General features: G+C 35.7%; 1 protein-coding gene across 1 annotated transcript; it reads left to right on the top strand.

Annotated features, from left to right (window-relative positions):
- The first annotated feature begins 11890 nt into the window (after nucleotides 1–11890).
- Nucleotides 11891–14871, top strand: LOC136798026 (uncharacterized). The gene is made up of 2 exons (XM_067054617.1): nucleotides 11891–14559; nucleotides 14697–14871. Exons 1-2 carry the CDS (start codon nucleotides 11891–11893, stop codon nucleotides 14869–14871), a joined length of 2844 nt encoding a protein of 947 aa, XP_066910718.1.

The raw sequence follows: 14871 nt of genomic DNA, 5'->3' as shown, positions 1-14871 counted from the left end.
CCCAATGGAGTGGTGTTTGAAAGTTTCATTCCATTGTCAAGTTACAGAGTTTTATGCTTATGGTTTTTTTTGTGCGTCCATAAAACTAGAGAAGTTAGCCATAAACATATGGCCATATGCAAGATTTAAGCACTCGAGCAGCTGACGATTCATGGTCAAAATTTCTCCAAAGTCTTTCCACATTGTTAGACCAGTATGCATCAAACTTCTCATAAATCATGTCCAAAACATCATGAATAATGATGAAAATGATCACTATCTTTCACTGAGATTTGCAGCTAAGCCCACTTTCGGCAGCCATCTTTTTCTAAATACTTTCGCAATATTATCGAAATCCAGATAATCCGTTTTTATTAAATCGGAATAGATCATCGGATTAGATAAACAAATAAAAATGTCTTGACCGTCGTTGTCGTCGTCTTCGGACGAGAGAGAATTTAAGGCTCCTAGGCCGGAGCAAAAAGTCAACACAAAGAAAAAGTACTAATGTAACATTCCAAAGGTAGTTGAAACTATAAAGGTGAAAAAAAATGAAGATTTACCTTTCAATGGGCCATAATCAGTCCAAAAGTTAATGCATGCACCTCAAAAACCGAAGAGATTCGTTGGTTTTCAGGGCCATCTTTGTTGTTTTGAAAATGAAACGCAGAAAAAGACCTAGGACCGAAATAGACATCTGGAAGAAGCGGGAAAAAAAAGCAAAGAAGATAAAGCTTTGACACTCTTACTATTAATTGTACAAAAGTTGCAATTTTAATCAAAAGTCTTACTTTATAATACTTTTGATATCAATCATATTCTATTGCAATAAATATTTTTACAGAACAGATACTTTTAATAGTGCTACAGAAAATTGATCCCATCCAACACGAAGCAAAGTCGATATGTCACCGGACGATTTTTTTTGAAAATTTCGTGCATATACAAATTTTTTACGCCACACGCCCAGATCTAGAGAAAGGGTGCTACACTCCACAACAGAGAAGCAGCATAAAACCAAAATATACATAGCTGTATTCATACATGACTGTATGAACAGATTGTGATTGATGGAGAATAATAAAATGGTCCTGCTGAATATAAATTGTGCCAACGCAATGTTTTACGAGACAAAAGAGAAGACAGTACTGTACTTGATTTGGCTTGATTGATTGTTGATGTTGATTCCATTATTATTTGCTGACTCTCGAGAGATTTTTGTTTTATAACATTGGCATTGCATTGGAGCTTGATCATCATCAATTAGAATAATGCCGATTTATATTTGTGCAATAAAGTGATAACAAAACTATGATTGATGACTTTAGCCCAAAAGACAACTTAAATGATAAAAGTACCTATACAGGGTGTCCCTAATTAAAGTATCGAGTCGAAACACAACTATGAGTAGAAAGTTTTATGTGCCTGTTCACAAAATTGTATTTTAAGCTCTCCCTCTATTTTCTTTGTCATTACGATTAATTTATACGTTGTAACTACCTTTTGTAATAAGCCTGTGTGATGGAGAACGTTCTTATATTTTAGCGATAACACACACAAACTTTTCTACTCAATCGCATGTTCAAACTCGATACTTTAATTAGGGACACCCTGTATGTTACTTTTGATGCTAGCTCGAATATATTTTCAAACAAGATATCTTTCACAAAAGTGTTTTTTACTGGCGAATCAACTTATATTTTCATAAACTCTTTGACGTGAGATTGTAGATAACACATGTTATAATATACCTGTAGGCAAAAACAGCCATTGAATAATTCCTGATATACCATGGCTATTATACCACGGTAGAATTTTTTTTTCACATTTTGCATTCAAAGTTTGATTTTTTTTGTCGCTCTTGTTGTTATCAAAGAAATTCATTAAAAAAATCTATTGTGAATTTCATGAACCATTTTATGACTCAAAGTAATTAAGAAAATCTTTAAAAAAGAAAAACATTCGAACGTTCGATTATGGGAGTGTTTTATGTGAAACGTTCGACTATTGACACAATAGACCTTTTTTTAAAGAGGCAGCCATGTTGAATAATTATGTACTCCAGCATAAAAACAATGATACAGCCATGCATAATTTTTTAAATATGCATGATACAGTAATTATGCATGGCTGTATCATTGTTTTTATGCTGGAGTACATAATTATTCAACATGGCTGCCTCTTTAAAAAAAGGTCTATTAATGTTTTGTTTTTGCCTCTAGGTATATAATAAAACATATATTCAATAGGTTTTCATTGGTTATTGGATTTATTAACCCTCGGTGACTTATATTCAACTCGGCTCCGCCTCGTTGAATATTACATCACCTCGGGTTAATAAATCTCAATAACCAACTTTTACCCATTGAATATCTGCTTATTATTATTACCGCCTAATAAATAGTAATGGCATTACTTTAATAAACTTATATGAATTATAGAAGTTTTTGAATTTTATTCTGCAAGGCAAGGTTCTTGAAAAAATTAGTTTGGACTGGTTTGGATTGATTTTATAAATGAAACATTAGGAACATCTTTTTGCCGAACACACAATATCGCAAAAATAGACTCACAAAAAGACAAAATTTCATCAAGCAAAAAATCTCACTAGTCTTGATAAGTTACTGGAAATTATTGCTAGGCTGCTGATTCCTTTTCGGAAAATTGATACTACATTTGAAGTGAATGATATCATAAAGAGGTAGCACATTTTGAGAGATTGTATACTAGGTTCTAATGGCTGAAAAGCTCAAGATCATCTTTCAAACTACGCACTATTTTCTTTTAAATTTTGAAGGGAAATGTATAATATAATTTTTGAATTGTTGATAAATTTGTCTTTGTAGGTAAAAGTTTTATAGAGAGCTAAGTAATTGTTTCAAAAACTCACAAAAAGATGGGATAAAAGTCTTTCAATTTATTCAGATAAACTACCAGCCTAAAGCCTAATGTAATATCTTTGTTGTTGGTCATTCAGCCATTGCACAAGAAACATGTGTGTTCTTTTTTGTCAATTGCACTATTTTTTATAAAAAGAAAGAGTTTAGTTGAAAAACATTATCAATAAAAGTTTGACTTATAAAAATAATTTGTTAGTGTCGAAATTTCTTCGCTTTGCGAAAACGGAACGGTCGTTCCGCAACCCCTTTTATGTTGATTTCATCTCTGATGTTTTTACTCAGTCCCTGGTTACTAGTGGTTATGGTTTTTGTTGGTATTTCGTTCTGGATGTCTGTTATGGTAGACTCGATACTACTGATAAGGTTACATAGCCCTTGTCTAGAAAGATCATCAGTATTCAGAGATGAAAGACGACGATTGGTCTCTATCCAATCTACTTGGTGGTATAGTGGAATATTTCTGGTGAATTTGGGTTTAGAGAGACTAGCGTCGATTTTGAATAAAATAGGGAAGTGGTCACTTCCTATATCTTCAAGTTGAGTAGGTGAAACAGATTTGATATATCTATGTCTAGATTTCCAGAGTGCTAAGTCGATCATGCTTTCGTTATGAGGAGGAGTATGGCTTTTTAAAGTTGGTTTATCGTGGAAAGATGTGGATATGTTATCACTAGTGATAAGGTCAAAAAGTTTTCTTCCTCCTGGGTTTTCTGATGGGTCTCCCCATGCTCTGTGTTTACAGTTAAGGTCTCCTACTAGAATAGATGTATCAGTGAGTAGTTTCGAAATTTCTATGTCCAAGTTGTCTGTTTTGGGGTTATAGTATGAGATGAGTTCTAATGGTTTGTCATCATGAATGAACTTAGAAATTATATATTCGTTCTTTTTCAGAGTGGCCACCTTTTCAGTTTTTGAGTGTTTAATAGTGTCTCTGAATGCTAAGATGATTCCCCCATGACAGTTCATGGGTCTTCGAAAGTCTTTTACCTTGTATCCTTCGAAATTTATTTTAGGAGGTCTATTTATATAGAGGAAGGTTTCCTGAATCGATATAAAATCAGGGTTGTGGGTTTGAATGAGATCTAGTAGTTGTGTTTTTTTTGATTGGATACCTTGGATATTTAAATGAAGTATGGTAAGGATCATGATGGTAAAATATCCGAATTGCTGAGAATATGGAGATATTATGTAGATGAATTGTTTCTAGCTCGTGCAGGCTTTTTGACGAAGCCACAATTGGACATTAGTTGGTCTAAACTGTTTGTTTCAAGTTGTCTACTATACAGAGCAGAGATGTATGATTTAAGCTTTGTCTGTGCTTTTGTTTCATCGTTGCAGTTTCTGGCAAGATTCCAGATACCTATAGAGAGAGTCATTAGAGCTTCTGGTAGTTCTTTTAATGGATAATGTTGGTTTTGAGTCTCTAATAGAGTAAGCTTGTCTTCAAGTTGATTTATTTTATTGACTTGGTCTTGCAGATTTTTGTTTTCTTTTTTTAGGTTATTGTTTTCTTCTTCTAAGGCTTTAATTTGTTATCTTTGGAAATTTTAGTGATATTAGCATAGGAAGATGTGGACGTATCAGAAGTCATATGGTTTACTGCTTGAGCAAGGTCTTTGATTTTTCTATTTTGTTTTGCTTCTTTCTGTTGAAGAAAAGCTTTTTCCATTTCATCTCTATAGGAAGGGCATCCTTTGTAATAAGTACTATGGTTGCCTTTACAGTTAAGACATTTTTTGGTTTTATCTTTTGGGCATGATAGCAATCCTTTTTATGGCAATCTGTGCAAATTTTTTCTTCACAAGAATTGTGTTTAAAGGAATGACAGGATTGTCATCTAAAGATGTAATTCGATAAAGGGTCATACTGTTTGGCATAAGCAAATTCGTGGTTTATAGGAATTCGTTTGTCTACATGAGATTTGCATTCAAGGTCTTTTGTTGTGAATACTATGGTGCTGTTGTATGTTCGTTCAATATGAAGGATTTCAGTTTCTAGGGTGGTCTCTATTGAGGTTTTAATGTCTGAGATGTCAATTTCTTTGTTTACTTTCATTAGGCAATAGGAATTGTGATCGATAAAGTTTTTAGTAAGCGTGCATTTAATATAGTCATACATCCAGTTTTCTTTCGATAAAACTTTTTGAATATCTTTGCGGTAAATTTTAAGAGTAGTTCCTTGTTTTAGGTCTCTAGCATTAATGATTAGTGCATTTTTGGAGAGCTCATTAAATAGTTCTGTTGTATCTTTGCGTGCATTATCATTCTTGTATCTCGTGTGTATAAATATTGTTGGTTCGGTGTTTTGGTTTTGTTTTTTGTTGTTTTCGTTTTCAGTTGGAGATTGAAGAGGCCTTTTTTGTTTTTGTGTGTTTGGGGGTGGGGTTTGGGGGTTTGCTGTTGCAGGCATGCTGCCAGAGAGTCAGGGTGACTCAGCCTGGGTGGTTTTGATGACCTAACCTAACCCTAACCTTAACCCTAACCCTAACCCTAACCTAAACCCTAACCCTACTTGTGGTTTTTTCCAAACGGAAGAAAGAAAGACGTGAATTTATGGCTTAATTAGACGCTTTCAACACTTAAGTGATTAACGCATCCACGAAGAAAAAGACGAGTCTCAGTCTAATTTGTCCGGTTTCGACACTTAAGTGATTAACCCGGTAGAAGAAAAAGATTTTTCAAACAATAACTTGATAAATATTTCTGGAAGTAAACTTCCAGAGGGTTAGATTTTTGAGATCTAAACCTTGTATCCGTCCAGGTCATGCAGGTTTTCTCCGGTACCTTCAGTCACAGTCAAAAGTCCGAGGATCTTATGACGGAGGGTGTTAGTCTCAGACTGAGGTAACGTTTACTCGCCAGGTTTGTCCGCACTAGAAACTCGTTTGTCCGCAACTCGTTTGTCCGCACTATACGTTTGTCTGCACCACTGATAATTGATAGTTTGTTTTACCAAGATTTCCGTTCGCCTTGGTGTCCAAACACCAATTGATGTGAAAATGAAAGTCCTTGCTTAAATAGCAAATTCTAGAAAATGTGTAATTTACAGAATTATAAATTCTAGGTCATAGGTCAAAGTTGATAAATGATAAAAATGTATAAATTACTGACCAAAACCAAAAATTGGAAAAATGCATCTTTTGAATAAATTAACATAAATAAACAAATTAAAATCCAAAATGATGAACACTGAGAACTGAAAAACCGAGAAAAATGAGAAACACAGAGAAAACCTGAACAAAATGTGAGGGAATGCCAAAAATGATGAGCAAAACACTGAACTGAAAAGGCTTGGCCGTTACAAACGCTCCACAGAACAACAATGCTCCACAGAACAACAACGCTCCGCAGAACAACAACGCTCCGCAGAACAACAACGCTCTGCAGAACAACAACGCTCCTCTGAACTTCATTCTGCAGAACAACAACGCTCCACAGAACAACAACGCTCCCCGAACGATTGAGAATTTGTATTCATTTGTTTCTCTTTAATTAAGATTGATCAATACCAGAAAGCATTTTGACAAGGCAGCTTGGTCCACATTATTTACCGTTTTGCTTACGTATTTCGGCATAGAATATTTGAAGAAGAGAATCCAATTCTGATGATAGTAAGAGTTCGATTTCAAGTGTTGCATTTCGTTGTTCTGCCCAGGCGTGATATGTTCGTATCCATTGTTTTGTGGCTCTGGCTGTGTTTTCATTCTTGGATTTTTGTATCAAATTTTCACCAGTCCTTTAAGCGCTGATATGAAAATAGGTGTTCCTTCCATGAATCTAGGTTCTCAGGGCAACATCGATGGAGTTTCTTTTCAGGGGTTGAAACAAAAAAGTTATCACTATTGTTGTTTCTTTGTTGAAACGTTCCAACTTATCTCATTATATTTATACACCATTAAAAAGGAATTTTAGGAATCATACATAAGTGAGTAATAACAATAAGAAAATAATGAAAAATATTACAACCTTTGACTCGTGCATAAAGAGCATGGAGATATTGAGTGAGAAGAAGCTTATAAACTTTTATCTTCTCGTGTTTTTTCTTTTGTGTTGATATTCTCGATCACGAAAGATTATTCATTATTGCTGCTATTTACACGTTTTTTATATAAGAACATAAGGCTTTGATGGCCAAAAAAGGGCCACAATATTAAGAACAGTTTAAAACATTTTTAAGCATAGGTTAAAAACGAGTCTGCTAAATTGCTTGGGTTGCGTGGGTGCGTGGGTCAAAAACTTTGCATGGGTCAAAAATTTTGCGTGTGTCAAATTTTTTGCGTGGGTCATATTTTTTGCGGTGGTCATTATTTTTTGCGTGGGTTATCAACTTTTTTGTGGGTCACTATTTTTTGGTGATTATTTAGCTCACTCGATTTTTTTACCAAATTAAAACTTTCGAGTTAGCTAACTCGTTTTTTTTGTCAAATTAAAATTGTCAAAAATGTGTTGTGTATCTACGAAAACTAAACAAAAGCACACTGTTTTTTTGTAATGCGTTGTAGTTTATTTTTCACAGCTGCACTTATTGACTATAATATCCAAAAATGTGATTTTGTGCCAACATTAAATGCCAGAATTGTCTTGTTTTTTTAAGGACTTAAGAGTTTTTCCAGTCATTTTCAGCGTCGAATCATTTTTTCAACTAATTTCTTAAGATTTTTTTAGATATTTATGTCGAAATGATTTGTAAACTTAAGTTACTGATTACAGAGAGGAAAATTGGGGGGTTGGGTCTGCTGTCACTACTTTCTTTATAAGAAACCGTCAACTTTTGGCTGTATTGTGAGCTGATTCAGGGGTATATGGAAAATTGGAGGAAACTACTGAGGTTGGGTTATAATAAAAAATTATTTATGTTGATTTTGGTAGACTACTGGCTAACGTTTCGAAAAAAAGGGGGCTTGGAAAAAATATTTTTTTTATAAGAATCTTTAAAATAACTCTGTTTTTCTACTATCTACAACTTTTCTGATATCTTTAAAGCATTAGGTAAACCTAGGCATAAAGCTATATCTACATTCCTCCAATGGAAGTAAAGCAAGAAATTCTAAAATTTTTAAGCACACTGAGTCTAGAATTTCTTGCTTTCAACTAATTACAAACATAAACGCATATGCCAATTAAAAAAAATATTGGCTGGTCAAAAAATATAAAAGATCAAAAAATATAAACAATCAAAAATGCAATGTTTTTCTTTTTTTCTTTTAGCAAAAGAAAAAATAAATAAAACTAGCCGGTACCCGGCGTCGCACGCCGGTATAGCTGTTGCTAAACGCATATGAAGCCCTTAGGATGGTGAAGATACGATAAAAAAATGAAAAGAATAAAAAAATGAAAAGAATAAAAAAATGAAAAGAATAAAAAAATGAAAAGAAAAAGACTGACCCGATGGGAGCCCGTCGCGAATTGTTTTTCCGTAAGCGACCCAAGCCCTAATTTAGAGGACCAAGCCCTGCAAAACTTTGTCCGCTGATTGGATTCGATTCCCCTAAATAATTCTTAAAGCTGACTCGCGAAAACCCACAAGACACTGCTTGTAGATTTCTTCATCATTTTTGCATAGAAAAAGGCTCTCTAGCTTATTTTACCAGTGTTTATGTCTGGGTGAATCCAATTTCGCGAAAATTAATTCCCACGAATTCTATCAAAACACGCGAAATTTTGCGAATGGCCTGACCCCTCAAAATTGTTCTATATTAAGAAAAATTTACCAGATTTAATGTACAGTCTATGAAGATTTGTTGACATGGTTTAGCGGGTTTTGTGTCAAGGAAAATATAAAAAAATATTGTAGTCAGTAAGTTATGTTTCAGTATCTGTATCTATAACAATGCTCTAGTGTTTAAAAAGTTACAAAATAAAAAATTTATAAAATTTAAAAAGTAAAAATTTTCTCTTTTAAATAAAAAATATTTATAAGAATAAAGTTTTGATAAAATAGCGGTTGCTAAATAACATTTTATTGGGTATAATATCAGCTTAATAATAATTCTACCTCAGTCTTTACTATCTATGATTAATAGCTGTGACGTGAGTCTCCATGGAGAACAGAAAAATGGGTTAACTACTTGATTTCATAACTCAAAAGGACACAAGTTAAATTGAGCGAACAATACTGGGTAAGTAAGTGCGATAGATGAGTAGACGCCACCTCAATTTTTCGAAAAATATACAAAAGTTAAAGGAGAAGGAGGTAAAATGCAGTAACGCAACAGCAATTTGATAATTATCTCAACATGTACTTCCAGATCGCAACACAATAAACAAAGAAACAAACCAATAACGAATAACCCATTAATCAATTTCCTTTACGGTCTTTTAACTTTCGTATACAGCGAGTAACGTGACGAGAATGCCGATGATGATGAGAGCGAGCGTGAAAGGTACCCGCAAACTATAAAGGAATGATTGAAAGTAGTTTCAATTATTGTGATCACAAGCTACTGTTAAAGAGGAGACATTATGACGTTTACTACCGTGGTGATGTTACAAAAATTCGAAAAAAAGTTTTACTACCCAGGGTAGTAAAATACCAAAATAGGTGGAATCTAAATTTTTTCAGTAAAATCTGGTAAAATTTGCAAATTTGAGCCATTTTTGTTACTTTGTTGATTTTTAGGATGATTTTTCTAAAAAAATCTGAAAATCTTAATAATGCAGAGAAAAATTTCTGTAAAGGCTAATATGAAACCTATATTTTCATCATCAATCCGAGAGGAAAACGAAATCATTAAGTTTTCCTTACCACTCTCCATTCTCTTCTGAGATGTTAACATTTGTTTGAGCTCCTCCCTCGATTGGGCCACAATACCCAGTACCAATCGTGCTGAAAAAGGAAAACCAAAATAATGGTGTTAAAAGAAAACGATACTGTAGGGCAATTAAAATCAAGCGTTGCCTTCGGTTTTTGAATTTAATGAAAGTTTCCAAGAATTAGAAAGTGAACATCTTACAATCATGCACAATAAAGATATATCGAGTGACAATGAACAATTTTAAAATAAGTAGAAGCAAAATGTAGCCGTCTTACTTACTGTGGTCGTCAATTTCGTTTATGATGGGACCACCGTCTGTTTGGGTAGATGAAGAAACCATCTGTGGAGCTATGCGCGAAGTTTGAGTCTCCTCGTCTTTCATGTATCGTGAATTGGATTGATTGGCAAAAGTATTTCCCATTTTCTATATACTAAAAGTCTAATTCGTATTGAGCTGTGGGGGGGCCATTATGGATTTTTTTCCAAGTCTCTTTTTAGATCGAGCTCCGAGCGGGAAAACAGTACAGTATTCTTTTTTCGAGGCGGAGTACGTTGCTTTTGAGACACGTCACCGGAAAACATGCCTACGGTTCCTTGCCGATCGGGAAACGTCGCGCGGTTCGGAAGCGTATCTCCGTTTTCGAAATTCTACTTTACTGGTAATTTTCGTAAAAGTAAACAAAATAACAAGAAGCTCAAGTGCTATTTTGCTTTTTCTTTCTTTTGTTTCTTAATATTGATTGATTTATTATATATTTCATTTCAGCAACAAAACAGTAATAATTTGAAAGAATTGTACATCTGGTCTCTCTGCTCTGGTTACTGGTGCCATCGTTTGTAAATGGATAGGGAATGGTGTAATGAAGGTCATGGTATTCCTGTTTCTTAAATAGAGAACATTTTGTTATGGATTTGTACGGTTGTTCTTCAGAAATTATTATGAGGCTTATCGCAACCAACCACCCTAACAAAATAAACAAAGACCAAAGGCAAAGACCGACCAATGGAAACATTTACTTTACCCCTCTTGAAAATTGACATTGGCATATTAATTTTTGCTGCATGGTAATACATCTAAGTAATTTGGTAGTCTTTATAGGTGGCAATCACAAATATGTTCGTTCACCGACCGACCGACCAACCGAGCGACCGACCAAACGACCGCCCTTCCGACGGACCGACCTTCCGACAGACCGACCGACCGACCGACTCACTTTTTAGACCTTTTAGACTTCCTTATCACAATTTTATGTTGTTTAACCAAGAACTCTAGAACAATGATAGGCAAAATTAAAGATACACTTTCACTTTATTTTCCATCATTTTTATTATGTTGTAAATAGGAAAAGGTTATAGTTATTGACACCATCATATGATAAAATGAATCATTCTAATTTCATTCAGATTTATGTACATTAAATTTATCACAAGCACCTCTTCAATTAACACTAAACCTCATTATAAAAATATTGACATTATCCTATCTTCCATTTCTTTGGGTTCCTTTAATATTGAGCGGCTGATATTTTCATTTTATACCGTACCAGTTTTTTGTCCTCAATAAATTCATGTTTTCTGTGTAGTAAATGATTTTGGCCTTCGAGCTTAGCTTATTTCTTCAGTTATTAATCATTATATCTCTGTATAAAAAGTAAAATGGTTAATCGGGAGGGAAAAATAGGAAAATAATCTGTGACACATTTTTGTTCCTTGTGTTTTTGTTTATATTGGGAATCCGCCATTTTTCTTTTAATCCGTTCACATAGCAACGTGATAGACCGTATATTTTATAGCCCGCGCTTTTACGGAAGATATAACTAGCTAAGAAACTCCACGGATTTCTAGCCGTGAAGCTAATCTTTTTCCTTATATGGCTATATAGACCGTATATTTTATAGCCCGCGCTTTTACGGAAGATGTAACTAGCTAAGAAACTCTACGGATTTCTAGCCGTGAAGCTAATCTTTTTCCTTATATGGCTATACTTACTCCATATTTGGAAAATGTCAATATAGCGGCTTCAAAGTCAAAACACTGGAAGAGCCTCCAAAGAAATCCAAGTTCATCTTCCAACGAAAAAGAAGAAATTCTCAAGCTATCAAGGCCAAAAGAAAAAGAAGAATATCAAGATTTATTGCTGTATAGTCAACCAAATTTCTCAGCTGCTGTTGGGTAAACATTTCCTTCCATTTCCATTTTCCTACATACAGGTATGTTACTTTTTTTTTAATTATTAAGTTATGTTTTTTTGCTTTCAATGGGAGATCATGATTATGCAAGGGCTCAGCACCAGTTCGGGCCAATTGCTGATCATCATGATGGCCAAGAACAAGAAGTAAGGAATGTATTCAGGAGAGTTGCAGATGATGCTGATATAGCTGATGCACGCCGAAGAAGAGGTGATCACGCAATCAATGCTGTTGGAATCATTGCTAATCAACAACAACAACAACAACAGCTTCCTGCTCCTCCAGTAAATAATGATCGTATTTTATTGATTGATGGAGTTTTGGCAGTGCTGCCTGATGTTGCGAATGATGATGATAATGTAGTTATACCACCTGCTGGTGCAGATGCTGGACTTGAAAACATAAGGAGACAGAATAATGTTCAACAACAAAGGATATATTTGCGTGATCATTTACCAGAGCAAAGGGCAGAAAGAAGAAGGCGCGACAATTTGAACTACCAAAATAGAAATCAACCATTGCTCAATGCTGCACGTGCTCATATTTGGCAAGTTGTTGGCTTACCTTCAAGACATTACATTGGGGATTTTAATGTTCAATGTCCACACTGTAATGCAACCAAGTTCCCTGATGAATCATTCAATTGCTGTGTTCAGGGAGCAGTACGGCTACCCCCAGCTTTGCCGTTTCCAGATGATTTACGTGAGCTTTTTACATCTAATTCTGCAGAAGCAAAGAATTTCAGGAAGCTGATTCGTGTTTACAACAATTTGTTTAGTTTTGTTTCCATGTCTGCCAATATCGTTGACCCACCTGGACGGGGACCTCCCTGTTTCAGAATTTGTGGACAGATATGTCATAGATATGGTGCATTATTTCCTGATGACAATGCCCGAGCGTCGTTCAGTCAAATTTATCTCATTGAGGCAGCACAAGCATTGAACAACAGAATGGCAAATCCTTCTGCTGCCGATTGTAATCGCAATACTATGGCTACCATACAAACTGTTTTACACCAAGTTTCCCCTTGGGTAAGACAATATCTGAATATGAAAGAAGTTGAAGAAAGAGAACAGATCCGTGCTGCTGAGGAGAATCGTCCGACATCTGAAGTGAGGATGATCATGCGTTCTGGTAATGATAACAGGCGTGGAAATGCACCAGTCAACAATGAAGTTGCTGCTGTTTTTGTTGGCGATGATGGTGCTCCCCCAACCACCAGAGATGTTGTTGTTTATCCCAGGGACCAACCGTTGAGAAAAATTGATTATACATCACAACTCAATGATCCATTAACCTATCCGTTGTTGTTCCCTCACGGTGATCTAGGATGGAATACCCAGATGGCATACAATCTTGATAATCAAATACTAAATCGTCCTCGAAGAGACAGGGTAAGCATGAAAGAGTTCTATCAACATCGTATTGCTGTGCGCCCTGAGTTTTCAGCACTTCATCATGCTGGTAAACTCTTCCAGCAATACCTGGTTGATAGCTATACAAAAATCGAAGGTGATCGATTACACTGGTATAGAACAAACCAGGCTACAATCAGGGCTGATCGCTACAGGGGTTTGCATGATTATCTGAATGATCAAGCAGAAGCACGCCAGGCCAGAGTTGGTAGGGTCACTATTCTACCATCAACCTTTGCAGGAAGTCCCCGTAACATGCATCAACTCTATCTAGATGCTATGGCAGTGGTTGCTGTATTTGGTAAGCCTGATTTGTTTGTTACAATGACATGTAACCCAAAATGGAGAGAGATTACGGAAAACCTTTTACCAGGCCAAACCGCAAGTGATCGTCCTGATTTAGTTTCCCGTGTTTTTAGTGCAAAGTTGAAGGCACTTAAAAACGACATTCTAACTAAAGGTATCTTTGGTAAAGGTAAAGTTTCTGTTCATGTAATTGAATTTCAAAAGCGTGGCCTACCCCACGCTCATATGTTGATTACTCTTGAGGATGGTGACAAAATACGTTCCCCTGAAGACATTGACAGTTTGATCTGTGCCGAGATCCCAGATATCAATGAGGATCCCGAATTGTATGAAACCATCAAAGCAACGATGATTCATGGTCCATGTGGTGCCATCAATCCCAACTCGCCATGTATGGAAGACGGTCATTGTAGTAAAGAGTATCCTAAGGAATTCAGCGATGAAACCATTATGGCAAATAACGGTTATCCAATTTACAAGCGGCGAGAAGATGGTCGTACTGTCACTGTTCGCAATATGGAGTTGGATAACAGGTGGGTTGTCCCATATAATCCCTGGGCTTCCAAGAAGTACAACTGTCACATCAATGTTGAAGCATGTACCTCTATTAAAGCTATCCAGTATTTATTTAAGTACATATACAAGGGTCATGATCAAGCACGCATTGAAATAGTGGAAGAAATTGAACACGATGAAATAAAGCAGTTTATTGATGCCCGCTATGTTTCAGCCCCTGAGGCAGCATGGCGTATTTTTGGTTACAACCTCCATGATTCCACCCATACTGTCATCCGGCTTGATTTGCATCTCCCGAATGAGCAAATGGTATATTTTAGAGAAGGTGATGAAGCGAATGCTTTGGAGAGAGCAGACCGCAAAAACACAAAGCTTACTGCATGGTTTGAACTGAATCGAACAGATCCAGGTGCACACGATAAACTTTACACAGACATTCCATACCATTATGTCTTTGACGCTCGAACAAAGAAATGGAAGATACGTCGAAGAAATGTAAAGTTAGTAAGTCGCATGTATAATGCTTCGGTAAGAGAGGGTGAGCGATTTATTTAAGAGTTTTATTGCTTCATGTGGCTGGAGCAACATCATTTGAGGAACTTAGAACGTTCAATGGTGTTCTTCATCCATCCTTTAGAGAGGCATGTATTGCACGTGGGCTTTTGCAAGATGATAACCTTTGGATCACAACTATGGAGAATGTAGCACAGTATGGTACTGCCAGTAAAATCCGTAAGGTTTTTTGTATGATTTTGATCCATGGAGAGGTCAATAATCCTCCAGAAATCTGGGAGCGCTTCACCTCGACATGA

This window comes from Clytia hemisphaerica, unplaced genomic scaffold (assembly GCF_902728285.1).
Source record: "Clytia hemisphaerica strain Z4C2 unplaced genomic scaffold, Clytia hemisphaerica genome assembly, whole genome shotgun sequence".
NCBI classification, from domain to species: domain Eukaryota; kingdom Metazoa; phylum Cnidaria; class Hydrozoa; order Leptothecata; family Clytiidae; genus Clytia; species Clytia hemisphaerica.
Note: the sequence above shows the minus strand (reverse complement) of the source record. Positions and strands in the feature narration are given on the sequence as shown.